The sequence below is a fragment of the Hirundo rustica genome, chromosome 3 (assembly GCF_015227805.2).
Source record: "Hirundo rustica isolate bHirRus1 chromosome 3, bHirRus1.pri.v3, whole genome shotgun sequence".
In the NCBI taxonomy this organism is placed as follows: Eukaryota; Metazoa; Chordata; class Aves; order Passeriformes; family Hirundinidae; genus Hirundo; species Hirundo rustica.
The window spans coordinates 115217303-115243558 of record NC_053452.1 but is presented as its reverse complement, the minus strand read 5'-3'; the positions used below and the strand labels follow the sequence as shown (position 1 = coordinate 115243558).

At 45.5% G+C, this 26256-nt stretch overlaps 1 protein-coding gene across 10 annotated transcripts in view; it reads left to right on the top strand.

Moving 5' to 3' along the window:
* The window catches only part of HMBOX1 (homeobox containing 1), a 117924-nt gene that overhangs the window by 49381 nt on the left and 42287 nt on the right, over positions 1–26256 (top strand). For all 10 annotated transcript variants that reach the window (XM_040059622.2, XM_040059616.2, XM_040059620.2 and 7 more), the window contains 3 exons: positions 8791–9270; positions 11336–11421; positions 19697–19807. In XM_040059622.2, the coding sequence (XP_039915556.1) occupies positions 8791–9270; positions 11336–11421; positions 19697–19807 (677 nt within the window). The remainder of the gene's footprint in view (positions 1–8790; positions 9271–11335; positions 11422–19696; positions 19808–26256) is intronic.

Sequence of the window (26256 nt, the reverse complement as noted above, 5' to 3'; positions counted from 1 at the left end):
GTAGGTGAGGTTCAGCTGTTTGCTGGGTTTGGATTTTAGTTTTCTGAAGCAATTAATTTCTCTTTTAAGGAAGTGTTTTAGTTGTTAGTGCTGGTGGTAGATCCTGGAGGAGAACGAAGGTGCCTGAAATACTTCAGAATGGCTATTTTTCTTCGTGTATGGAAGAGGTGGTGGAAATCCTGTTGATGACTTTGCTTGAAAGTTGTCCTGCACCTTATCATCTGTGGTGCTACAGATGGACCCTGCATGTGTGGTGAGAAAATGCTCAGAGTTTTGCCAGGCTCTTGTTCTGCCTTCTCACAAAATTCCTGTGTGACTTTGACCAAGTCATTTGGACTTGTCCAAAGTCCAGCCTCTCTCTGGGAGCTCTTGGTCACAAAAATTAGTGTAGTGTTACTTCCCTGCCTCACAGGGATCTTGTGATTGGAGTATTTAGATATCCCAGGTGGCAGAATTAATGGAGAAGAGTTCTGAGATTCTGCCTGCATTTTAATAAAGGATTGGTCAAACTTTGAAAGTAAATGGAGGAGGCAGAAGACAGCACCGTACCCTGTAATCTTGACAGCTAAAAATGATGAGTTATTGTAGAATCCCAGAGTGGTTTGGGTTTGGGTTGGAAGGGACCTTCCCAGCTCATCCAGTTCCACCCCCTGCCATGGGCAGGGACCTCTTTCACTATCCCTGGCTGCTCCAAGCCCCATCCAGCCTGGCCTTGGACACTGCCAGGGATGGGTCAGTCTGGGGCAGGCCCATGACTCAATTTTATTGATGACTTTTTAAATGACTGTCTCTTCGCCTGGATTATGCTATTTCAGTGTGTTTCTGAGATTTACTGTAACTAAAGCACACAAGTCCTGCTTTGAGAGCTGTTACAGAGCTTATATATCCAAAGTTTAGCCTTTGGCTCCCAAATCCGAGAGCTCCTCCTTGCTCTTGGCACAGGTTTGGGCTTTGGGCCCTGGTTCAGCACTCAGCTGCCACTAGAGTTTTTCTCTCTGTTTGTTAGTCCTGCTGATCCCTCATTCTGCCCTTGGATCCAGGCTCAGAGTTTGAATTCCTGCCTCGTTGCTGTAGAATTGCAACAATAGCAGGAAACCCAGATTTTGGAAGTAGGGAAGGTTAGGGTTAGACAGATAAGGTGTCGGAGTGAATCAGTGTGTGCCTTGAGTGGAATTCAGAAGTGTCTGGCTGCCAGCCCTGTGCTTAGTCAGAGGTCAGTCCCTTTTGTAAGACTTGGATTATGACAATAATTACCATTTATATTATATTTTTGCCTTGTAAGATCAATCTCAAGTTCTCTCTCTCTTTCCCAGAGATGTAAAGCAGAGTAAGTTACTCACCCAAGTGGCAAAACGACTGGGTTTGCTCACTGCCAGCATCCATTAAAATTATTTTATCAGCAGAGAATTTCAGAGAATAAGTGGAAGAACAGCTTGTGTAGAACAGTGAGTCGGGGTTTGGGGCTCTTTAACCAGCTGGGAAACTTGAAGCCTCCTGAAGAAACGATGTGTTGATATTCTGCTCTCAGCTTGCCTCCTCTAATTTGTGTAGCGGTGAGTATTTGATTACGCCGGATTTATTTTCAGAAGTTTCAGGCTGCTCTTATTAATTGTCCCCATTTTGATCGAAGGCGTGCGGCAGAGCTCCGCGTTCCGGAGCCGCTGTTTTGCATCCCTAAACAGAGCTGGTGACGCTGAGGCTCCGCGGCTCAGCTCGCAGCCTGATTTCCCTCCTTGCTCTCGTTTCCCTGGGATGAGAGCAGTCATTACAAGAATTACATTTTGTTCGTGAATCAGGATGAATGGGAGTAGAGGCCTTTTTTTTCTTTTCTTTTTTTTTTTTTTTTAAATCAGGACCCAGAGATGCAACTGCAGGAGATAATTATGCAAACGTATGGATGAGGATGGCTCTGTGTTCGTTGACATGATGAGCACTTCAGGCCTGTGGTTTTTTTCCCTCTCTCTCTCTTGAAGACTGGTACAACTCCTCTGAAAATACTAGAGTTGCAACTGATGAGCATAAGTGATGAGTCAGATCCTTAATCCTCTGTTACGCCTCAGAATACACAGCATCAGCTCCTGGTTTTGAAGGCAGCTTTGCTTAATATGGTGCAAAGTTTTAGGTGGTTCTGAAATATTTATATTGCTGTGAGTCATCGAATCACACAATGGTTTGGGTTGCAAGGAAGCTTAAAGATCATCTCATTCCAGTGGCAGGGGTGCCACTCACTGTGTCCCAGGTTGCTCCAACCCCTGCTGGAATGTCCTGCTGGAATTCTAGAAACTTAGAATTTGGGGTTTTAGTATATAGTAATACATATGACTCAAGATGGAGGATTTTGGGTGTTGTCTAAGTCCTTCTTCTTCACCTTCTTCCTTCTTCTTCATAAAGAAACCCTCACACTGTCCAACCTGGCCTTGGACGCTTCCAGGGATTTCTCTGAGAAACCTGTGCCAGGGCATCACCACCCTCCAAATTGAAGGAGAGTCATCTCTTTAGTAAGAACAGAAAAGGCCAAAGCTTGGTATTTCAGAAAACTGGATATTGTTATGCCCTAAATGCCCCAATTCTCTTCCAGCAGAGCTGCCTGGAAGGGTCACATTCTTTGCATCTGGGCTTGATGATCCTTGTGTTGTCCCTTCCAACTCAAAATATTCTGGGATTTTTTTGGTGATACATGTCAGTGCTGTTTGTGGAACAGCTGTAGCTCAAATTGAGCTTCCTTTGAGCATCCTGTAAGAACCAGCTTCATCCTTTGGGATGGGGTAAGGGGTTGGATGGGGCCCTGATCAACCTCGTCTCTCAGTGCCATCCCTGCCCATGGCAGATGAGCTTTAAGGTCCCTTCCAACCAACACCAGCCTGGTATTCTGTGTAGAAAAGGGAGGACTGAATGAAACTCTGCTTGGTGCTCGGATCTCATAAATATGTGTGGAGAGAGGAATGAGCTTGCATAACCTAAAACAGAGTTAAAAAATTCAGAGTGGGCAGCTGGAAGTGGAGTTTCTTTGTAGTCGCTGGATCTCATAGGAAGCATCTGGAGCAGTACTTTGTGTGAATTTCGTGATTGAATATCAGACTGGGTAATAAGCAAATTACATTGGAAATAGCAATGCCATGCTTAATGCCTGTTTTTAACATCAGGAGGACATCCACCTCCAGAGCTGTTCAGGCTGCAGTTCTCACCAGTAGTGGATGCGCAGCCACACAGGAAAATCTGGCAGGTTAAGGAGTTCAACTTTCAACTGTGATAGTAATTAAAACTCTGATTTAATTAACGAGTTGTAGAAAGTGATTTTTTTAGCTATGTACTTTGGAAGAACCCATTTCAGCTAGCCACGATTTACATCATGATTTTGCTCTTCCATTTAAGTGGTGAGATGGCATTGAGTGACAACGAGGAGGTGCCTGTGATGTTGTGAAAAATGCTGGTGCTGTAATAAATGAGATGACAAACCCTGTGAGCAGGACAGTGCAGTGCAGGGGGGTCCTTCCCTGTGCCGTGTGTCAGAGAACGGTAAACGTTGGCATCTCTCCCCATCCCGCTCTCCTCAGTTGATGGGACTTGATCAGAATCATTCTTAAAGCAATTACTAGACTTAGGATCCTGTTCTGAACACTTTGGCTCTTGCCCACATCCATATTATGCAGATTATATCAAATATAGGTCTTACAGCAAAAAGCACAACTGGTTTTGTCAGTCTTGAGCTTTGCTTATTAGATAAAGCAGTGAATTTTAATGGGAATTGGAGAAGGACCTCTGCAGAAGAGCATCTCCTCAGTGATGCTAGAGTGCTTCCTACTCATCTACAGTGAGTAGAGGAGTGGAAAAAATGATTTCTTGTGATCATTAAAGAGTCCAGAGCCATTTTCTCAAGTGTTAGAGGTGTTAAGGCTGCTGTCTGGCCTTATTCCCAAACGGGTAATTGAATTGCTTTGAACTTCTGTGAGTTCAATTGGACATGGACTTAGCTGGTAGCTGTTTTTATGGGATTATTCTGCTGTGCTCCATCACCTAGAAAGTTAAGTGTCGGGTAAATGATTCTTGTATCAGCGTGGGCTTGGGCTGTGAGAGTGGGTGAGAAACCCTTGATGTGTTTGTCCTTACTTTTCTCTCTGCAGTGAGGGAAGATAAGGGAAGGGAGCACTCTGGCCATGTGTCCCCACTGGAGAGCAGAACAGGCAAACTGGGGAGGGAGCCCCACACCCAAAGAGTGAAATCCATTTGATAAAACTAGATTAAATAAACCTTGATGGAACGAGAGGCAGAGGCAGTGCTGGTGAGAGCAGCCCCTGAACAGCCTCCACTCCATACAGTCCCCTTAAGAAGGGAAGGACTGGTGCTGCATTGGACTGGTTGGGACCTGCTGGATCTTTTATATCTGTGGGTTTGGGAGGGAAAATAAACACTTTTTAAATTTATCTCCTTAAAGTTCTCCCTTCAGTCTGATATTCAGGTGCCTCAGGTTGCTTTTGGATGAGCCATGAAAGATGAGCACGAAGTTTTAATGCTTTAGAATGGTACAATTGGACCATGTATTTGGGGAATGATTGCCAGCTTAGTGTAAGAAATGTAAATAAGTTTGATGCTTTAGGCTACTTACTTTTTTTCTGTCAGGACCTAAAGAAACTTTGTTTTAAAGGGCAAGATTTAGTTGTTAGAAAATCGGTCACTTTTAGTTTTGAGCTTAATTAGAGATTTGCAGAGGTTTTGCTTACAAAATTTCAGGGAGAGAAATGCACAGCTGTTCTCCATTGGTTATCTCTGGTTTTTTTGGGTGTCTCCCCAAGGAAATCAACAGCCCATTGTCAGTGGTGAGAGTATTGATAGCAGATAAAGCTTGGGATGTAGAGGATATTTTGCTACACAGGCAGCAAAGTTTGCCTACAGCAAAGTCAGTCCGCAGTCTGTGTTCTCAGGAAAAGTACTTTCCATCTTGATTTTCTCCTGTACCCCCCAATCATTCAGCTTGTCTCTATCTTATTTTATTCCTTGCTACTTTTGCACTTGATTGTATTTCACAAGGAGGAAGAGGGGGAAATAAATTGAATTACAGGTAGCCAGAGGAGTGCAGGAGGATAAGAGGCTCTTACTGCAATGTGGGGGGGATGAAGTCGTGGAGAATATCCACTCATTAATGAGGTGAATGAAATTAGCGTGATGCTAAAATGGCTGATTTAATTAACTGCTTTGTAAATTGATCTTTAAACAGGGTAAGTTTATTAATGTATTTTAAAAAGGGAAAATAACCAAAGCCCTGCTCGAGTAACAGTTGTAAATAATGCTTGCTGTAGTTATTCATTAAAAAGTTGTGGATAGTTGGCAATGTTGGAACATGTTCAATCATACCAAGTTTTGCAATATTTGTTTTGGGGTTTTAATGGAAAATTCCAAGTTCCTGCAGTTGTTCTCAATACGTAAAAGTCCCTCAGGATTATTTCTAGATCTCATGGCTGTGTAGAAAAGCAAAGGAGTTCCAGATCAAGAAGACCGAGGAGGCACGTCAGTGCAATGTATTCTGAGTGTGCAGATATAAACAAGGCACTTTGGACATCTCTGTATGACATCAGTGAGACCAGCACGGAGATAACTAATTTTGGTGTTCTTACCTCTTAAGTGTTGAAAAATTACCCAGAAGTTGCCTTAAAAGGCTGGAAGAGTTCTTTTCATTGACAAACAAGCAGATAATTGATTTCAGTGGGTTTTTTTTCAAGTTGTCTGCATTTTTCCAGCGGTTGTGTTAAACACAGTATCAAGGAGTTAATTTGACAGGAGGTTTGCTACTCTCACATTACTTTCTGCAAGCCCACTGATGAACAGGACTCCAGAATACAAGTTTTGGAAGTCATTGAGTATATTATTCCTGGGGCAGAGGGTGGCCTTGCCCAGCCGCCTGTGAATTGAAATTCCTGCCCAAGCTCAGCTGTATCAAAGAGGGACAAATTGAGGCCGGAGCTCTTTCCCTTGTACGGCCACAAGCGACTGGAGGTCAACCCCTGCCCCTGCATCTGAGAACTCTGCACTTCGTTAGCTGGTATTCACTAAAGGGCATTTGGGATTCACCAAATCATTATGTGTAATTCACTGAGGGAGATTAATTTGGCCTGGGCACCCAGATCCAGGAGCTGAGCCCTGGCACTTCAGACGAATTAGGGATGGCACCCAAATTTTAGAGAGAATCGCTGGCCATGGCCACCAAGTGCTGCAGGAGGTGGCGAGGCCCTGGCACCAAAAAGCTCTGGCTGATCCATCCCTGGAAGTGTCCAGGGCCAGGCTGGACAGAGCTTGGAACCACCTGGGATAGTGGAAGGTGTCTGTGCCCACAACAGGGGGTGGAACAAAATGATTTTACAGCCCTGTTCAATTAAAACCATTCGGTAATTCCATGATTCTGTGTTGCTTGACATTCTTGAAACCATCTGGAAAGCCTTGCTTTTGTCAGATGGGAGTATTTTAGTTCACAGGGCTACAAGGACAAAAGTTCTGGGTTTCTGTGTCCGTGATAAATGAAGGATTAAATAATTTAAAGTATGTTTTAGTATTAAATGTTGAAGAGTCTCTTAAGTAGGAATTTTGAGTGGAGGTAATTCTGGTTGGAAGCTCTGGCTCATTAAATTCTCCAGTTCAAACAAAGAACCTGAGCCCATGAAACTTGGTATTGACAGATAAATGATCCAGAAAATGGTGACATTAGAAACACAGGTAGGAAATTCCCAAACCAGGTGTTACCCTGAGGAGCGCTGAGCTGGCCTATCCAGTGAAAACCACCTCAAGGCCAGGTGCTTAAAGAGATTTTCTGTTTGAAAACTGCTGCTCAGAGCTGTCAGTGAGGAGTCAGTGAGTCCCTGTGACACTTCTCCCAAAGCTGGGAGAGGAGGATGGAGCAGCCCTGCCTGCCCCAGAGGCCAAACCTAGAACACGACGTCTGTTTCCAAATGCTCCTTGTCGAGCTCCGAAGGTCTCAGGCTGGGATGCCACTTCCAGCTTGTGGCTGTTACAATTCCAGTCAGTTGCAGGAATTGAAATTCGACTGCTGCATTGCCTGCCGTGCCCTCCTGTGGTTCAGCAGCCTGGGTGCTTGTCTTGGAAAATTAAAAATGGCCTGGACGTTTCCAGTAATCAGCTCTCAGAGGACAGCACATTCCTGTTGGGCTGAAGTACTGATGTGGATGTGGAACGTCTGTCTTCTCACACAGGCATTTTCTTGGATGGGAGTCATCCCCTTGTGTTGTCCTCCTGCTCCCTTCTCCCACAAAAAAATGGAAGGGGCTCAGTAGTTGCTGGATGAGGGCAAAGATGGGATTTTCTTCTCATTCCTGTATTTCCCAGGATGCAAGTGCCACTTTTGTGGATTTGTGCATCCCGGCTTTGTCTTTACACTCTATTTCAGCTCTGCTCCCACAAGCCAGGTCTCAGTGTTGTTCTTCAGTCCCAACTATGGATCTTGAGTCATTCCATGACTCCTGTTGGGAGCTTCTCTGTTTTGGGGCAGGAATGGACATGAGGAGTCATCCTCAAAATTCGTGGGGAGGAGTAGGCAGCCCTGTCCCTGGAAGATCTCTCAGCCTGACAGCCATCGTCCCTCTCCTGGCTTTCACAGGGTCCTTGGAATCCTTCCTTGACTTTCCCTCAGCTGTGATTTGCTCTGGCTCGCCGGGATTGTACATCAGCTCTGTCACGTCTCCTGGAGTTTGAGTGATCTCTTCACCCTGCTCTCCTGCAGCAATGGCAATAAACCCTTGACTGACAAGAAGATTCCTGAGAAGGATGGAAAACGCCGTGTTCTGCCTGCCAAGTTCTGCCTGCCCTCCATCTGCCATCCCTTCTTCTCAAGATCTAGAGTTCTGAAGGAGGAGATCTTGTTTGTGTGACATTTGGATCTGTAGCCAGGAGACTTAGGAAAGAAGAGTGATTAAGGGAGCATACTGTGATTTTTTTTTCAGTTCCATTTCTGGGCTTTGCAGCAAATAATGTTCATTGTTGTGGCACCTTGGGAAGTTGAGGAGTTAAAAATGATTTTGTTGAGCCGCCAGGATGGTCGAGTTACCTGAGAAGCCAGTCTGTGGAGGGAAAGAGGCTGAAGACTTACTTCTTTAAATGAAAGCTCAGGAGTAATTGGATGTGCTGCACTTTCCTTTTCAGGGCAGGCAATCTGTCACAACATTCCAGGTTCAAAAGTTCTTAGCTTCAGAAATCCAACTTCAGTCAAATCGACTTGGGTCCTACAGGCCACTAGAATTTCCGCTGGGTGTGTTTTTATCTTCTTCTTTTTTCAAGGTTGCAAAGAAAGTTAGGGCAACTTAAACTCTTTGTAGTTAAGATTTGAAAGAGTTGAGATTCATAAATCTCACTTCATGACTGGTTAAAACTTGTCCAGAAAAACTCAGATCTGTGGCCACCACAGAAATCTGAGATTCCTGTCTGGGGGTACTTAACACCGGGCAACATTTTGCCTGGAATCGAGTTGCAGCCTTAATTACTGAGCTACCACAGTCTCTGTAGCAGCGATATATCAATAGCAAGAGGGCACAAAGTACAGGGTTGGTGCAGGTGTGGGGAATGCAGGAGAGGTCCGAAATGCTGTTGGAGCACTCCAAGGAAAATAAACCCTTCTGCTGTGTGGTGAGGTTGTCGCTCATGGCAGGTGTCCAGCTGAGGTTGTTTGGAGGTGGATTTTGGAGCTGTCCCGTGTGTGTGTCTTAAAGTTTTGCACCGAAATTCAGAAAGTATTTTCCATGTGCCACCTGGAACTATTGAACTGAAGTATTTTGTATTTTACCTCATTTCCAGCCTGCTGGAAACCATGTCTCACTACACAGACGAGCCAAGGTTCACCATAGAGCAGATCGACCTCCTGCAGCGCCTGAGACGCACGGGAATGACCAGGCATGAGATCCTGCACGCCCTGGAGACCTTGGACCGTCTCGACCAAGAGCATAGCGACAAATTCGGGAGAAGGTCTGGCTACGGAGGCGGCTCCTACAGCAACAGCACCAACAACGTCCCGGCGTCTTCCTCGACGGCCACGGCTTCCACACAGACCCAGCACTCCGGGATGTCCCCGTCCCCGAGCAACAGTTACGACACCTCCCCACAGCCTTGCACTACGAATCAGAACGGGAGGGAGAGTAACGAGAGGTTGTCCGCCTTCAACGGGAAGATGTCGCCCACCCGCTACCCCCTGGCCAACAGCCTGGCCCAGAGGTCCTACAGCTTCGAGGCTTCCGAGGAGGACTTGGACATCGATGACAAAGTGGAGGAGCTGATGAGGTGAGTGGAGGTCTCTGAAAGAAGTTTGGAGGTGAGAAGTGCCTCAGCAGGGATGGGGGTGTTGGAAGACTGCTCAAATAGGGGTTGTAGGGTGGTGAAATGCTGGCACAGGTTGTCCAGGGAGGTGGTGGGTGTCCCATCCCAGGAAGCGTTCAAGGTCAGGTGGGGCACGGCTCTGAGCAACCTGATCTAGCTGAAGATACCTCTGCTTATCGCAGTAGGTAAATGACCTGAAATGTCTCTTCCAACCCACACCATTCCATGAGGATTTGATGATATGATGAGGAGAGCAGGAGCTGCTTCAGCAGGTTGTTCCTGCCGGTGCTCCAAGGGTCACCATCCCAGAACCTCTCACCTGCCTTGTGGAGGCTGTGAGGCCCTGTGTGGTTGTCCCACAGTCTGACTGTTGAAACAATTTTTCCAGTGCTGTACCAAAAATTGGGATTGACGTCAGGGCACTCCTTTTCCACCCTGCTTTTATTCAGGATTCTGATCAAATATCAATTTGCGTGACTCCTCCTCCACTGTTTCACACCTGTTGTAATTCCTTCCATATAGAGGGAGAGTGGGGAATCCAGCTTGGATTGGTCAGTGCTTTCCAGTGGGATCTGGAGAGGATGCAGGTTGTTTGTTTATGGTTTGTGGCAGGGATTTGCAGAGTGGTACAGGAAAATACAAATAATAAAGAAGAAGCAGAAGTTTTCTCTGAGAGACATTTGGATGGGGTTTTTTTCAGGGCTGACCTTCCTTTTCTTTTAGCAGCTTCCTTTTCAGCATTATGGCAAAGATGAAAGGAGGGGATTATACTCCTGAGGATGAAAGTCAGAGTCAGTGGGCTTTGAGAGCAGAAAGAAATAAGAGAAAAGGCCAAATGTCTCAAAACAATTTTGGTCATAATGTTGGAACTTATTCTTTTTCTGCCCCAAAACTGCTCCATTCCTGAAGTACCTATGGGAGCACTGGGGTCCATAAGCTCCAGAATGGAAATGTCTTGGAAGTAGTTTGGAGATTTCAGGGAAAGATGTTGCTTTTGGGGGAGAGGATTAGAGATGAGCAGTAAGAAAAGCCGATCAACATCATTTGCAGTCGGCTGCGGGTTGGTGGAATTGTGCAGGAAGGGGGTGAGTACATCAGAATTCCCATGGCTGGGGTTTGGGTTCCTGTGCAGTGAGACTCAAGTAATGCTTTCAGTGCTTATTTAAATGAAATTCCTTGTGTTTGCAGGCATATGGAAGATGAGTGTTGGGTACAGGAATAAAAATGGACCCACAGCACAGCGTTCATTTTGCATTTACATTTGCAAGCTTGAGTCTACTTTCAGTGCAGCTGGGGCAGCAGGGGAGAAGGGGAAGGGAAATGTCTCATAAAGCCTAGTAAAGGCTGGGTTTAATTGCCTGCTCTTCTCAGGAGGGGAGAGAGGAAGGAGAGGGGCAAACTATGTGTTTATTGCAATTAAAATTTGCTGCGTATCACAGCACACGTGCAACCTCAAATCAATTTGCTTTTTAGCACAGTTTTAGCTCCTTCTGAACTACCTGTGCAGACCTTGTAAAAATCATACAAAGACCTCAGTTCAGTCAGTGCAAGCTCTGGACTAAGTAGGGGACTAAGAAAGGAGGGGTGTCAGGGCAGAGGCTGCAAAATTTTGGATCTTTTCCTTGGGATGCTGGAGGAGGTGGGTGCATGCATATTCATTTGGGTAACTAACCATACAGCCCCTGCTATCCTTTACTTTTTATTTTTCTGCCTCATTTTTACGAGTGAGGTTTTTATGCTGGCATGAGAGATTTATTCATCCCTGTGTAATGAAACTTTGTACATTCCATATGGCAGCGCTGCACCTAATATGAATTATATGGGACGTGAGTCATCCATTCTCCTGCTATGGTACTTGGATCAAACGTGACCCTTGGTAAAGGAAGTGTCCAGCACGGAGGCTGTTTTAATGCCAGCCGTCCCCACTCCTTGTCCCCTAAATAAAGGAAATAAAGGCATTTTGCATCTTGCAGGTGCACGTTGGCCCGTCCCTCTTTTTGTGTGTGGTGTTGTTGTTTTGTTTTGGTAGGAGGGACAGCAGCGTGATAAAGGAGGAAATCAAAGCCTTCCTCGCCAACCGGAGAATTTCCCAAGCAGTTGTTGCACAGGTAACAGGTAAGAGCTCGGGGGGTCCTTTCCTCATTTTGGGAATCTCTGTGTCTGAACTGCCTGTCTGAGCACGGTGCAGATGTTGGAATATCGCTTGGCTTTCTGCATTGCAGTGCAGATCTGTCAGCTTAGTCATGATAATGTATGCCTTTGATTTAAGACCCATTGTCCTGCACATCATGGAACTTCCCCAGTGAATCACTTTTTTTTTTTTTCTTTTTTTTTTCTTTTTTTTTTTTTCTTCCCTGTGGCTTGTGCTGGCAGATTTTATTTTACAGCATAATAATAAAGCCTGAAGTTCTTATCTTAAAATGAAAACGGTTTTCCTTAATTCTTAAATTGTTGTTGGGTGCGGCAAATAGATGCGTATCTGCGTCTCTGGGTATGGAGAGAGAAAGATAATGTGTATTTATATATTAAAAAGTATATGAATACTCAGAGGACACAGCTATAGCTGGTACCACTGTAGCCAGGAATTGGAGGATGAGAGTTGGAAGTTTTATGCATCCTTTGAGTCAAAATTAATGAAAATCCAAGTGGAGGTTAAGGGATGACCAGACCAGCGCAGGTTTTACCTGGAAGGAGCAGTGGTTCTGGGTGCCCTGTGTCCTGAGCCCTCTCTCACAGCCAAACAGGTGAACTCACTGCAGTGGTGCCACTTCTTCCCTGGGTGTGTTCCCAGAGGGTAACAAAGTCCTGTTGCTCTTCCATGGTGTGAGGTGTTATTATTTCTCCCTTCCAGGCACACAGGCCTTGCCCGGAACAGCCTCAGGATGGTTTTGGTTGGAAAAGCCCTCTAAGACCATGGAGTCTGACCACTCTCCCAGCACTGCAAGGCCACCACTGAGCTGTGTCCCCAGGTGCCACAACCACATGGCTTTTCAATCCCTCCAGGGATAGGAACTCTGGGCAGCTGTGCGAGGGATTGACAGCCCTTTTCAGGCAGGAATTGTTCCCAGTATCCATCCTGAACTTGCCTTGGCACAGCTTGAGGCCGTTCCCTCTCACCCTGTCCCTGTTCCCTGTCAGGGAATTGTGCAGAGCCAGGAGGTCCCTCCTGAGCCTCCTTTTCTCCAGGCTGAGCCCCTTTCCCAGATGCCTCAGCTGCTCCTGGTGCTCCAGCCCCTTCCCCAGCTCCGTTCCCTTCCCTGGATTCACTCCAGCTCTTCCTTCAGGACAAAGACTTGATGATAAAATTCAGAAAGCTCAATCCCATGTTACACCTCTAAGATTTGTTCACTTTTTAACCCAAGCTTGGGTAAAGATCTTGAAATAGATAACTCTTCAAGGCTCCCTGCTGTCAGGGAATACCAAAGCAGTAGTAGGGAAGTTGTTCTTTTATATTTCCAGGATTTGAAATGTCATAGGAACCCACCTGTCTGGGAGCTGTGGGTTTGCAGACATGGCAGCAGTTGAGGTGGGCAAGAACAAACTGCTGCTTGAGCCACAGAGCCAGGAATTCCTTCCATGTCTCCAGCTCTACTGTGATCCTGGGTGAAATGACTTGTCCTTCCCTGGTCTCAATTTCATCTGGAAAACCATGAGATAAACAATTTGTATAAGTCTAAGGGATGGTATTTGCCTTATCAGATGTTAGCCCCAATACTTGAAAAATATTAATATATAAGTTGAGTTGCTTAAACTTGTACCTGAACTCTAAATATTTTGGTAGTTAGTGGGTCACTCTCCTGCCTTTGTTCATTTCTTGCCTGAATACAGATGGGAAGAGCCCATCTCTGAATTAACCTCTGTACAGCACCCAGCAGGTCAGGCAGGCTTCCCCTGCAAGTGAAGTGGTGCAAAGAGAGGAACACCGCACGAAAGGAGTCTTTCCAAAAGGAGCCAAGGTTGGGGTGTTTTTTGTCAGTGGGACTGCCACATGTGGGGTCATTGAATCAGAATCACCAGATCCAAGCCTGTGTCACTGAAAGGAATGGATTTAATTATAATTAACTGGGTGTCTTGGTGCGTGTGTTTGATAACCCTGCAAGAAGCTGTAGGAAAGGCAAGACCAGTCTCTTCACAGCTGATCCTTCCCCTCCTTCCATCCTGAGCCTGCTCTCTTGGATTTCAGTGGGCATTAAGATGGCATTTAGCCTTTGGGAGCTCTCATTGTTTCCTCCTGTGAGTAAATGACACCAATCATCCTCTTCAGGCGTGGCTGGCTGACTGAATTTCACACCCTTCCCACTCAACCCTCCGGAGCAACACGAGTGGGATCCACAGTGTGCTCACAGAGGGACAGGAGAACACTGCGGGGTGTCAGTGAGACACAGTGAGGGCTGAGCTGAAGGCACTGTGTTACTCTATTGTTTTCAAGCCAAATCCATAGGAAATCAGTGCATCCCTGCGTCTCAGTCATCCTCCCTGTGCTTGGTGGGAGCTGACTTTAAATAAACGCCCGGCCTCGTGTCAGCAGGTGTGTAGCGCTTACGTGCCGCTCTTAAGAGCGTAGTAATGGCTTATCTGAGAGAAATAGTAAATCTCATAGATGTTTGAGAGGACCAGATTAAAGAGTGTGCTCAGCCCTAGCAGGAAGAAATATCGGCTTCCTCTCAAAAGCAGGGAGTGGTGAGGAGTGACCGAAATAGCTCGGGACAGAGATCCGGAGCAGAGCGTCCCAGGGCTCTCCCTTCCAGAGCTGTCCCAGGTCTGATGAGTGTTGGATGGCTCTGTGTGTTCTTCAGATGCCTCGCACATCCCTTTCAGCTGGGGAAGAGACTCCCAAGGAATGTCTGGAAACCACTTCTGGTTCAGTAAAAAACCAGTTTGTATAGGCAGGGGTTCTGCAGAGTGTGTGATCCCAAATGGCGTCAGCTCAGGATTTACAGCCTTAGTCTTACTGATAAAGATTTTCTGTAAAAAGTCACTTGTGCAAGAGGAACAGAGGAAAATTAGCTTTTAGTCTTCATCCCTTCTGCCCTGGGAAGAGGCAAGAAAGAAATGAAAAATTATGGCTGGTTCTGTCCAGGAGAGTGGCTTGGCTTGGCTACCTCTGCTGGCAACTTTTCCTTTCAACCTCGACCAATTCTCTGTTTCCCCAGTCCTTATGACCTTATTTATCCCCATTGTGTAACTTGCCATGTCCTGTCCTTGGTGCAGAAACCTCTACTGCAACTGTGACCCCTCCTTTTTACCTTATTTTGCTAATTCTTCAAACCACCCTTTCATTCAGAAACACATTTCTCCTTTTTCCCCATCTTAATTCAAATACTGCAAAGCACTTAGAGAATCCATAGTCCTACAGAGCAGCTCTCCATCAGTAAACAGCTTTTCCTCTTGTTTTTCCTGCTGTAGCAGAAGGCAGGTGATGGAGAGGGAGGATGCAGGAGAGAGGAACACAGAGCTGAAGGTTAAAGTCAGCTGTTGCAGTAGAAAAATGTTGAGGCTCTCTTAATCCTTATAAAATTGCCAGAAACTTTAAAACTCATTTAGATAATGAATCTGACAGGAAAAATTGAACCTGGAAGACATTCTACAGGGCTGCCTGGTGTGTGGAGAGGACAGGGCAGGTTGGAATATAGTAACAGGGTATTAAAAAGCGACTTGAAAATAAAGGGATGATTGATAAGAAGCAAAAACTTAGCATAACACTTACTAGTGCTGGTCCTAAAAACAGGAGCTGCTTTTTATAGAAACTTTTTTAATGGTGTCTGTAATAAGATAAACAAGAAGCACTTGGGTTGGGCTCTGTATAAATAATCTCCTACTGATAAGAAAAATGACAGTATAAACAGGAGCTAATAATAGTTCCTGTGGAATTTCCTCTCCTGGTGTTGGGAGCTCCTTTTAGCATTGCTGCAGCCTGCTCAGGGCTGGGGGTTCGGCCCCACATGGGGCAGGTGAGCTGCCAAATTTTGATCAAATATTTTCAAATATTGACGTTGCATGTTGCCATTTGCTTAAATTGCCGCAAGAATTTGTACCTGGGCACCAGGTTGTGGTCAGAAGGCAAAGGATGAGGAGGGAAATGTGAACTTCTCTCAGAGGTGCTATCTGAGCTTCCAAAGTTAGATGGAGGGTGGGGGAATGTTTCCAGGAGCTGATGTCTTTCTGTCCTACAGTAAAGGAGAGAGGGAGGAGAGCACAGGGATGAGCCCTCTGCAGATGGGCTAAAGTGGTTTGATGGATGATGCCTCTGCAAGGTTTGGAAATACTGCCTATCCTGTTTCTTTTACACATAGGGAGTGAAGGAATGAAAAAAAAACACCTTTATTTTCCTGAGGTTACAGAGCAGAAATTTCAATTCATTTTTCTCAGTTCTTAAAAACATTAAAACCAAGCCACCGTTTTAAAAAAACCCAAACCCGTCAATGGTAAAATGCAGAAGTTGTTTACTGGATTGTTTTTAAATACACATAGAGCTTTCCAGGGTGCAGTTCTGGTACCCTTCCCAATTATTCTGCTTGTACGACTCAGCCCTGTCCTCCTGTCTCTGCCTTAATTGATAGGAGACCTCCAGGACTTTAGATTATGCTAAACACACGTGCAGTGGAGGGCAGCCTTGGAGCCCTGCTGGAACAAATAAAATCCCCACAGGTTTGGAACCCGCACACAGGGATGCTGATCAAATGCCAATACACAGGGAAACTTAACTAGTTCCATTGTGAAGAGAATTCAGAAAATTCCTGAATTACTGATCATCCCAAATGTCATAAAAACTGCATTTTGGAAAACATTTTCCTTCCTGTTTTTTTTTTTGTTTTGTTTTGTTTTGTTTTTTGTGTTTTGTTTTGTTTTTTTTAATACTCATGACAATGCAGAGATTTGTTTTTCTACGATTTTGATCTTTGCAGGTTTTCTGTAAACAAGCTTTGCTAATCTCTTAAATGGATAGATGTCCTTTGCAAGTGCTTGTTCTCTGAATCTGGGACTTTGCTTACAAAGTGAAGAATTAAAACACAGGCAGTTACTTTCTTCTCCAGGTCTGACGTATTCCAGGTGCTTCTGAAAACCTCTCCTGAAGGAAACATTAAAGAAATGCAAAGCAGAGCTGCTGAACAAATCTGTGAAGGTGAAACCCAGTTCCCAAAGACTTGATGAATAGCAGAGTTGAGGGTTATGAGCAGATTTGAGCTGCTCGTAGCAGTGGCCTTCTCTTGATGGTGTATTTTTCCATTTATTTTATGTATTTGGAAGGGAAACTCTCTCCTTGAAGAAGTTGTGGAGGAGACAGCAGGGCTGGCCCGGGGAGTGAGCACAGGCTGTTTTATTTATCTCTGGGAAGTGTGACCTGCTGTGGGCAGGAGTGTGTGTGACACAAGCAGTCAGCATCTGAACTGCAGTAATCCTTGGTGGATACCACTTCCCTTCGGTATTTTCCATGAGAAAACTGCTGGTGTCCGTAACCAGGTGTGTTCCTGGCCCTGCTGGTGCTGAGCCTGGAGCAGCAGAGCCTTCCTTGAGGTCCCTGCTTCACTTGGAGAGTGAATTTCCTCAGCACAGCTGGATTTTCACTGCTCCGGAGAAGTTATTTCATTAATCGCTTCTGGCAGCAGGATGATTTCTTTTTTTCCTGCCAGTGCAATTCCCTGAAGCAGAGCCTGATTAGAGACTCTGTGACAGGAGGGTCCTGGTGGTCACTGTCCTGCGGATCAACTGTGTGAAACCCCCTCGAGGTGCAAGAAACTCTGACATGACAACTTGGGGCGTTTGTTTTTCACATTGAAAGGAGTTAAGGATGGGTTTGGATCCCACAGCACTGGAATCTGGGAGATCCTGGATCAGTTCTGAAGGATTTTGCGTGTGACCTTGAGTTGGTCACGCTGTTGGGATATGGTTTGGGGGCCTCTAAACCTTGCTGTGGTACGTAAATTAGATAAATCTTGTGCCTTAAAAACACTTTGCAGAAGTGAGGCGAAATGACAGCCACAAAAAGGATCCCAGCACAGATCCAGCTCAGTCTGGAAGAACTTTGAGGCAGTTCAGGACATTGGGACAGTGCATCATTTGTGGAAAGAAGCTTTTTGTAATGACAATGGCGTGGGTTGCTCAGGAAGTTGGTGTCTGCCCCATCCCTGGAAACATCTGAGGTCAGCTTGGACAGGGCTCTGAACATTGTGATCCAGTTGAAGATGTCCCAGCTCATTGCAGGGGGTGTTGGACTAGATGACCTCTAAAAGTCTTTCCAACTCAAATTTTTCTGCAATTCCATGAAAGGGGACATGGCAAGACCCGGCTTGAGGTTTTTGGCTCCTGCTGTGCCTTGCCCTCGAGCACGTTGTCTGGAGTGGTGACATCTGTGCCACGTGTGACAGCGTCAGGCAGCCTCCTGAGAATTCGGATTTTCCGCTCATGGCAGACATTTAACCTCTATTTATAATTTTTATCTTCCAGTGCTTTGTGTTTGTATCTTGGGTTGTTATCCAGACACTCAACACACACTAATTCACTGCAGTGAGCGTAAGTGGACCGTAGTAAACAAGTAAATGACTGGAGCTGTTACCCAGTGATTAATTAATGGGAGCAGGGCAGCCAAAAGCAGTGAGACACAAACCTTTGTGTCCCACAGCCCAGGACAAGAAATGGCTTTTATAAATCATAATAGGTCAAGAGCTGCAAATTTTCAAAACTTGGACTTTGCACTGGTGATCAGGCATGCAGATGGAAGGATTTCAGCTAGGCTGGAGCCTCGGTTTGGGCTAGAGAGTGTTACCAGCTTACACTGCCTTCTTTTGGTATTAACTTCTGTGCTTCCGCAGTTACTTGATGTAAACTTGGCAGGGTCTGAGGGTTGTGTTTGGTTGAATAATTCCACTTCCCCAGTAGTATAAACTCAGTTTTAGATCCCACTGTGGGCTCTGGGGGTAGGCAGCTCTTGGCAGCCCCAGCTGTTCCTGAGCTCTGTCGGTTGAGGGCAAGGCAATCTCTGGGAATGGGTTCTGGGAAAATCAGGGTCTGTTTTGTGGGCACAGCTCTGCTGAACAGCAGTGAGCTGCTGCATCCGACACAAAACACACCCATCCCTTTCCCCCAGGACAATTAAAACTTCATAGCCTCCAGAATTCTGTTTGAGGAAGAACAATTAAGAGTACAAACCCAGCGATTTTAAAAATCTGGTTGGTGTAAACGCACCTGAATATGATACCTGAGAGTCAAGTTACTTGAGACATTCTGGTTTAACTACCTTCAACACACGCACAAAAAAAAAAAAAGGCATAATAAACCCCCAAATTAGAAGCGTTAAAACTACAGGGGGATGTTTTTCATGAGTTAAATATGATTATGAGAGCTTGTAAAACCTTGATGCATCTCTAGAGGAGGAAGGTAGTTTGGGTTCTGTGTGCAAACCAGCCCGGGTGATATCACCAAGCAGGTGGTGGCACAGGTGGTGCTGGCAGTGTATGGGTACTTGGAGAACCTCCTAAAACTTCACTTCTCGGGAGAGTTTGGATGCTGTTAACCTGTTCTGATGGCTGAAGGGCCTCACGGAAGGCACAGGGAGTTCTGAAGTAGTGCTTCAGTTACTCAGCAAACTCTGCGTGTTTTACATTTCCAGATGAACCTGTTGCTGACCTCTTCACGCACTTCTAAACCTCTTGTTTTATTTAGTTCCTCTGCTGATCACTTTTTGCCCTTCCTGCATTGATCCTTCATTCCCTGTCATGCTTTGGAAATAACTGTGTTAACTTCTAGGAATTTTTTCCCCTTCTTACTGTTTTCTTAGAACTCTTGCTTTAAAAACTGCAGTGTTTTGACCCTCATCATGCCTGGGTACCTCGAGCCTGGCTCCCGCTTTGCTGACAGACAGCTGCTCTTTCTGGTTTTGTTTTCTGGCCATTGTTACAGCTGCTGGCAGTTGGTTTGCTCCATTTTTGGGCTGATGTGATCTATATCACATAAACTGTTTTCTGTGTTTATCTCCCTTCTTATTCGAGCCTTGAATGATAAGGATTTCCCAACAATCATGATTTATATATAATAGTTGGGAAGGGGTTTGTTCCCATTTCACAGATGAGGTTTAGGAATCAATGAAGGTATGGACAGTTCAAGTCTGTGACAGCTTTGGCTTCCCAGTTTTTCCCCTCTTTGTTTTTGGGCTGATTATGCAGATTCCAAGGTGTTCCTTGAGTAAGGCTGAACATAACCCCAGGGAGAAATTCGGGCAGTTTGGGACGGAGCAGGGAAGCTTCAGCTCTGCTTTCCCGGGAATTCAAGCATCACAAGTTCCTGGGCTTTGTAAGACACCACCTTTTATCGGTAGATAAACCGCTTAAAAATGTTTGCTAAAGAAGAACTTTTCTCTTTCTCTCTCTCTTTGTTCTGTTCTGGTTTCTCACAGGTATCAGCCAGAGCCGGATCTCCCATTGGCTGTTGCAGCAGGGGTCAGACCTGAGTGAACAGAAGAAAAGGGCATTTTACAGATGGTACCAGCTTGAGAAGACAAATCCTGGTAAACAAATGCAGCCTAAACCCCTCCTGCTGTTTATTTACAGAATGGAAGCCTTTTGTTTGTTAGCACTGATAATTCACTTCTTGGTCTGGGGGACTCCAGAGGTTCTCCCTCTGACCAGGTTAATTTTTAGGAGGGTGGGAACAAATCTGCTTTTTGCTTTGTAACAAATGATGCAGAGCTGCTTCATCCAGAGCTGCCTCATCCAGAGCTGTCTGCCCTGCTCCTCAGCCACAGATACCTGCCCTGCCCTCCCACCACTCACTAAATCTGGGAATCAGAAGCAGCCACTGAAGTTGTAGTCAGTTAACATGAAATACAAGCTGAGGCTCTTCAGAAGGAAGAAATAGAAACCGTTAATAACGGCTGTATAATATAAAGTTGCAGCAAAAATCCCGCAGAGTTTGTCAGAGAAGATCTTCAGAGGGTTTTGGGTTGGATCTCAAGCTCGTGGATGGGATGTTGATAGTTACAGTGATAAGCTGGAGATGTGTCTTTCAAATCCCACCTGCTTCTCCAAATCTCAGAATAGATCTTGAATACAAAAAGAGAAGTAAAGCTCCTCATTATCTTTAACTAACCAGCAATCTTCAAAATCACAGTTGAATTAATTTCCTTGTATTGTTCTTCTCCATAGATTTTGTTTGACCACAGTTCTTGTTTTTCCCTTTCAACAGTTTTATTGTGAACATCAAAATATTTATGTTTAATTTCCTTTAAACATCGGCTTGATTAAATTAACTGTGTAATTGTTTTAAGGAATTTAAAACTCAGGCTCTCTAATGTGAACTTGGCTTCAATATCCAGAATTCTAAGAAAAACTCCAGTGGAAACAGAGCCTCAAAGCTTCTGCTTTATGTGTGAACTAAAAATCAGACGGCTCCAGCTGACAGTTGGCCTGAGAATAATTCAGATTTAAGTTGGGGTGGGTTCTGAGGGACAGAAAAACAGCTGAACCTGTTTTTTCTGTTAAGCATCTTAAGATGTCGGTGCTTTTTTTCTTAAGAGGCCATGATTTTTGCAGTGGATGGAGTCTTGATGCTGAGGATCAGCAGAATTCCTGGGTACAGCCATCCAGTACCAGCTGCTTGGAAAGACTCAGGTTTTACCCTACAGAGTAACTCCCAGACGTTTCCCTTTGATGAAAGGTGTTGCCTCCAAAGAGGTGGAGAAAACTCCAAGAGTTTTTGGAAGGTGTAAAAACCACCGAAACCCTCTCCAGATGAAACCAGCCTTGCATCCTTTATTTGCAGTATCACATGAAGCTGTTTAGGAAATGGTATTTTGTGCTGATAACAGAACCCTCGTTCAGCTTAGCTCTAAAATCTTTACTTCTTCCTCTTTACTTTCTTTTTTCCTCCATATCCATGAGCTCACAGCTTGTTTGTCCGTTTGCTCTTGAGAGGTGTTTGAGGAAGGAGGATTTCTACACTGAAGGTTATGGCTGAAATTGAAATGAATCAACGTTAAGTCTGCTTTGCTTTAGACATGGAAAAGCTCCTTGAAGGGGGATTGTTGGAGGGTAACCTTTATCCCAGTAAGAGATTTTAAACAGCATTTTCAAGGAGTGTAAAAGGCAAATTGTTTCCTCTGCTTAAGCCAAGGGACTATTTGGATGCACTTAAATTCCTTTTAGAACCAGACCTTGGTTTCTTCGTAGAGGCTGAGGTAGAGGGAGGAACCTTCAGTTTTCCTCTCGCTGTCGGGAAAATCTACCTGAGGAAAATGGGGCTGTGTTTATTTATTCATTGTAGGATAATCCACTGCTTGGAGTTATTGCCTTCAGGTCAGACCAGGTAGCCAAGAATAATTGACATGGGTATGAACAAGTGTGTAAAGGGAGGTTCCAACCTTGTCCAGAGAATCCTGGATTTAAATCACTGTTACAAAACCAACCTGGAGCTGAAGGTTTGGGTACTGCTTTGAGTATCCCATGATTAGTAGACAGAGTAACTGGTCTGGTGTCCTCCTTAGAGCCAGAAAACGAGGAAATCAGTGGAGCTTCCTGCCATGTTCCCAAAAAAGTGATGCCATCACCACGCCCTCTGTAGGGTGTGGAAGACTGTCCTCCTTGGAAGGAACTTGAGGGATGGAATGACTGCCGTGTGTTTTTTTCTAGTTGCTTTCTTGCTAAGAGGTGGCATTTGGCTTTCTGTTCTCATACATCCCACCTTTTCCAATTCCAGCTGCTGGGAGGGAGATCTCAATCCTTTGAGAGAAAGTCAGGTCTGTGTGCAGAAGGTCCTGCAGGTTTGAGGTATCCGAGGGCAAAGTGAGGCTTTTGGGAACAACTGGTTCCCCAATTTCAATAATTCCTTATCTTGAAAAGCTGGATCTTCAGAGTAAATCCATTTTTTGTCTGAATTTATGTAGTAATGGAAAGAAAACTTAAAATTGAAAGAGTTTTGAAGGACTAGACAGCAGATGTAATCAGTTTCTAATCTGTGAAGGGGGAATGGTTTGTGTGGAAAGGACTGGAGATCTCATGGCAGACTTTCCCTCGGCTCTGCCAGTTTTTCTGTGCAACTTGTAGAATTCACCTTTTACCTCCCTTTCCCATCTCCTGGGTTACAGGCGAGACCTTTCCCTGTGGGTGACACTCCTGCCTTGCCTCCTTCAGCTCCTCACAGCAGGACCTGTTTTTTACTGTGCTTATATAAGCAAATTGTGACTTTAAAATATATCAAAAGAGATTTTATTTTTCTTTCTTTTTTTTTTTTTTTTAAATGTGCTATGTGATGCTTTAAATGATCCACAAGCAGTGCTGCATCTGCCAACTAAAGGACTTGGTGCTGGGGAGACTTAGGGCAGTTTTAGGGCTTTGCTGCTGGTTCAGATGCTGGTCCTATATGGAAGAGACTCAGCAATTCCATCCCTTCCATTCTTTTCCAGCTGCCTTTGAGCTCTTGAATGTGCTGTTTGTTGTTTGCCTGGGTTTGGTTGCTGGTTTGCATGGGCAGTTTCTGCATTTCTCCTGTCCCTGGTGGTGGGTGTTCAGACAGCACCAGACTGGAATGTTGCAAAGGAGACTTGAAGTCTCATGGAACAGGAGAAAAACACCCACTTGTCCCACTGTGTGCAATAATCTTGCTCAAAAAAATGTCTTAATCAATGTTTTCTTGCTAGGAGTGATGTCAGAGTTAATGGCGATGCTGTGAATTCCAGTGTGCTACTGATTGTAAATTTTCCTGGAAGGAGCTGCCAGTTAGGGTGAAAGGCAGTTTTATTTTTTTGTTGGAGGGAAGAAGTCAGTGCTAAATGCTGATGTTTAAAAGGTCTTTATTCCAATTAATAGGGACGCTTTTCATTTAGATGGAGCTTTCTTCGTACAGGCACCACTTGTCTGTCCTGTGTTTTGTGAAGGGCTGGGAGCATTTTGGCAATAGATAAATTTTACATACTTCAGAAGCCGGTAGTGTCCTGCAGTGTTCTCACTATTTTTTTCAGAGCCCATAGGTTTTAAATATTATTTTTTTTTAGATTGATGGCTGTTGGCCTGATTAGTTTCCCTGGCACTGGCTGTTGAGCAATGTGGGAAGTTTGTTACGGAGTAACTTCAGCTTCTCTCTTGCCTCTGCCTAGTGCAAACTGAAGCTGGCTCCCCAAAACCATGGGTTAAAGTTACAGATGGATGCAGACTGCTTCCATTTAGGCTGGGTATTTATTTCTGCCACTCTTCTCTAATAGGAAGGCAGCTGTGGTCACCTTGGAGAGAACCATGGGCTCTTCCTCCTTCAACAAAAGGGAAAATGAAGGGGAGTTATTATCAGGACGTAGCATCTCTCTTGTTATTTTCACAGCGGTTCTTGTTCAGCTGTGAAAGAAAAGCCAACCCCAAATCAGGGGCTGGCTGTGCCACGAGGTTTGCACTGGGAGGGGATGGTTGGTGATGTGCTGTTCCACAGAGCTGCAGAGCAAACAGTCCCTGCTCTGCTCCTTTTCCTCCCCACCGTGGGCTCTTGTGCTGCTGATTTCAACCCAGCGTGGCTCGCTCTGACCGAGAGGTGTTTATTGTGTGATCTGGGGTCAGCCTGGCTAAAAATACAGTGAGGCATCTGTTCTCATCGGGATAATGTACAGTAGGTACTTGCTGCAAATGAAAATTTGCCAGGAAATGGTTTCTCGGAGCTGGGAGACGCCTGAGGCTTTCTGTGACCGTTCCGTGGCAGGGCCTGCCTGAGCCCTGGGATGGGGAGCAGCGAGTGCTTGTGATGCTCTCAGAGCAACTCCCTTCCTTCAGGATGGGGTCTGGGATGTGCAGGCCTTGGCCAGGAGGAATTTTGAACCTGGAGAGAGCTGCATTCCAGTTGGAGAGCACCTCTCCTGCCTCCTCTCCCCCAAACCCATCTGCAGCATCCTCAGTCGCACAGAAAAATTCACAGAGAAAAACCCAGCGCTGTAGGAAAAGGTGCTGAGCACTGGCAGGGAGTGAGAGCTGTCTCCTTTCATTTCTGTGTGTGAAAGGAGATCTTCCCAGGCGGTTCACCTCTGCACCCCTCAGAGGTGTCTTGCTGTTTGAAGCACACGCTGAGAACCTTGTACTGCGTTTTCTCCGCTCTGTCTGCTCAGGAGAGAAGTTTCGCTTCTCCTTAAAAGCTGTCTGAAGGGTTTAAAAAAAGAATCTGAACTGGTGACTAGGATGTAACTCGCTGAGTTGTAACGAGGTGGAGCTGGAGAATATCGTGATGGAATGTTGGAACAGCAGAATAAACGGGAGCTCATAGAAGAGGGGGGGGATGAGGAAAAGCTCCTTAAGTTCCTTATCAAATGTGCGTATCATCAGTGATAAATTTGGGTTCAAAGTCACCTCATCCCACCCCCCTGCCGTGGGCAGGGAAGCTTTCCACTATCTCAGGTTGCTCCAAGCCCCATCCAGCCTGGCCTTGGACACTTGCAGGGATGGAGCAGCCACAGCTTCTCTGGGCAGCCTGTGCCAGGGCCTCCCCACCCTCACAGGGAACCATTTCTTCCCCAAATCCCATCTGTCCCTGCCCTCTGGCACCGGGAGCCATTCCCTGTGTCCTGTCCCTCCATCCCTTGTCCCCAGTCCCTCTCCAGCTCTCCTGGAGCCGCTTTAGGCTCTGCAGGGGGCTCAGAGCATCTCACATCCCACGCTGCCTTTTTTCCACACGTTTATCTAAGCCCATTTTGGGCCTCTTTATGCATTCAGATCCTCTTCTCTTGCTTTGTGGGGGTACTTGCTTGTAATTCTCAGCATATTCCTCTCTTATCTGCTGCTGATATTGATGTTACCCCATAGAAAAGAGAAATGGCTAAATGGATCTAGGAAGGCTACTAAACCCAAAAAAAGTGTATTATATTCAGTACGTGAACATACCCATAGCAGCAGCAGAAAATTTATGCTTTCGATGCAGATTTTTTCCCAACCTTTGTCTGAAAAAATCTCAGGCAAATTTCATGGAAGGACTCTGCATCTCTTGCCTTGGTGTGAGGCATCACTGATACTCCTGTACTCTCCCTGTGGAATCAAATCTTCAGGTCGGGAAAGTATACTGCGGGGAAAGCTGGCTTCTCTTCCTGTTCTCCCCTGCCTCTTTTTAAAATTTCAATTTTTTTTTTTTTAATTTTTTTGAAGTGTATTTAAAGCCTGGCAACTTGATAGCCACCCAGCCCCCTAAACTATGCAAGTAGCAGAAAGACCAGATAAGGAGCTCTCCTTGAAATGGCCTCCCAGTAAATTGGCACTATAGGAAATATTTCATGTTTCAATGGAACCGAGTAATCTGTGTGGGCTCGTTAGCTGGGAATTAGGGAGAGGCACCGTGCCTCGTGTGTGCAAGGCAGAGATTGTGGGCTTCACTTCCTACTGGCTCCTCCTGGGGAACGTTTGTAAATTATTTTGGGCTCCACTACCTAACACAGATGCAAGCCCCTGGCAGGGAGGGAAAGACTCCGCGTGCATTTCTGGAGAGGAACACAGCTCGTTTCTTGTTTTTTAGCTGTAGGAATTTGTTTATTGGTTAAACTCTTAGGTTCCCTTGACCCTCTCGCTCCCCTGTGCATCAGAGGAGCAGTGTTGTTGCACTAGCACCATGTGTTTTGGTGATTAAATCCCAGCCATCCTGAGTGAGCCTGGGCACCCAGAGGGGTTTGCTGTCACAGCCCTGCTCTTGGCTGTGCCCAGCACTGCTGCTGCTTCTCCTGGATCTGTCCAGGCTGGCTCAGTGCAGGAATTCCACTGGAACTCAAGATGCTTATGGGATATAGGTGGTGATTTATCTTTTCGTAGAGCCTTTTTTTTTTTTAATTTCTAATTTTTTTTTTGTTGTTGCACACTAGAGCAGCTCTCTCTTCCCTGCAGGGGAAGTCACTGAGCACAAAGCTGTCCTTCAGAACACACCCTGGTTTCTGTCCTCGTGTCCTATCCCAGGTTCCCATCCTCACCAAGAGATGTAGGAAAGATCGATCTCCCAGAGTATCTTGATTTA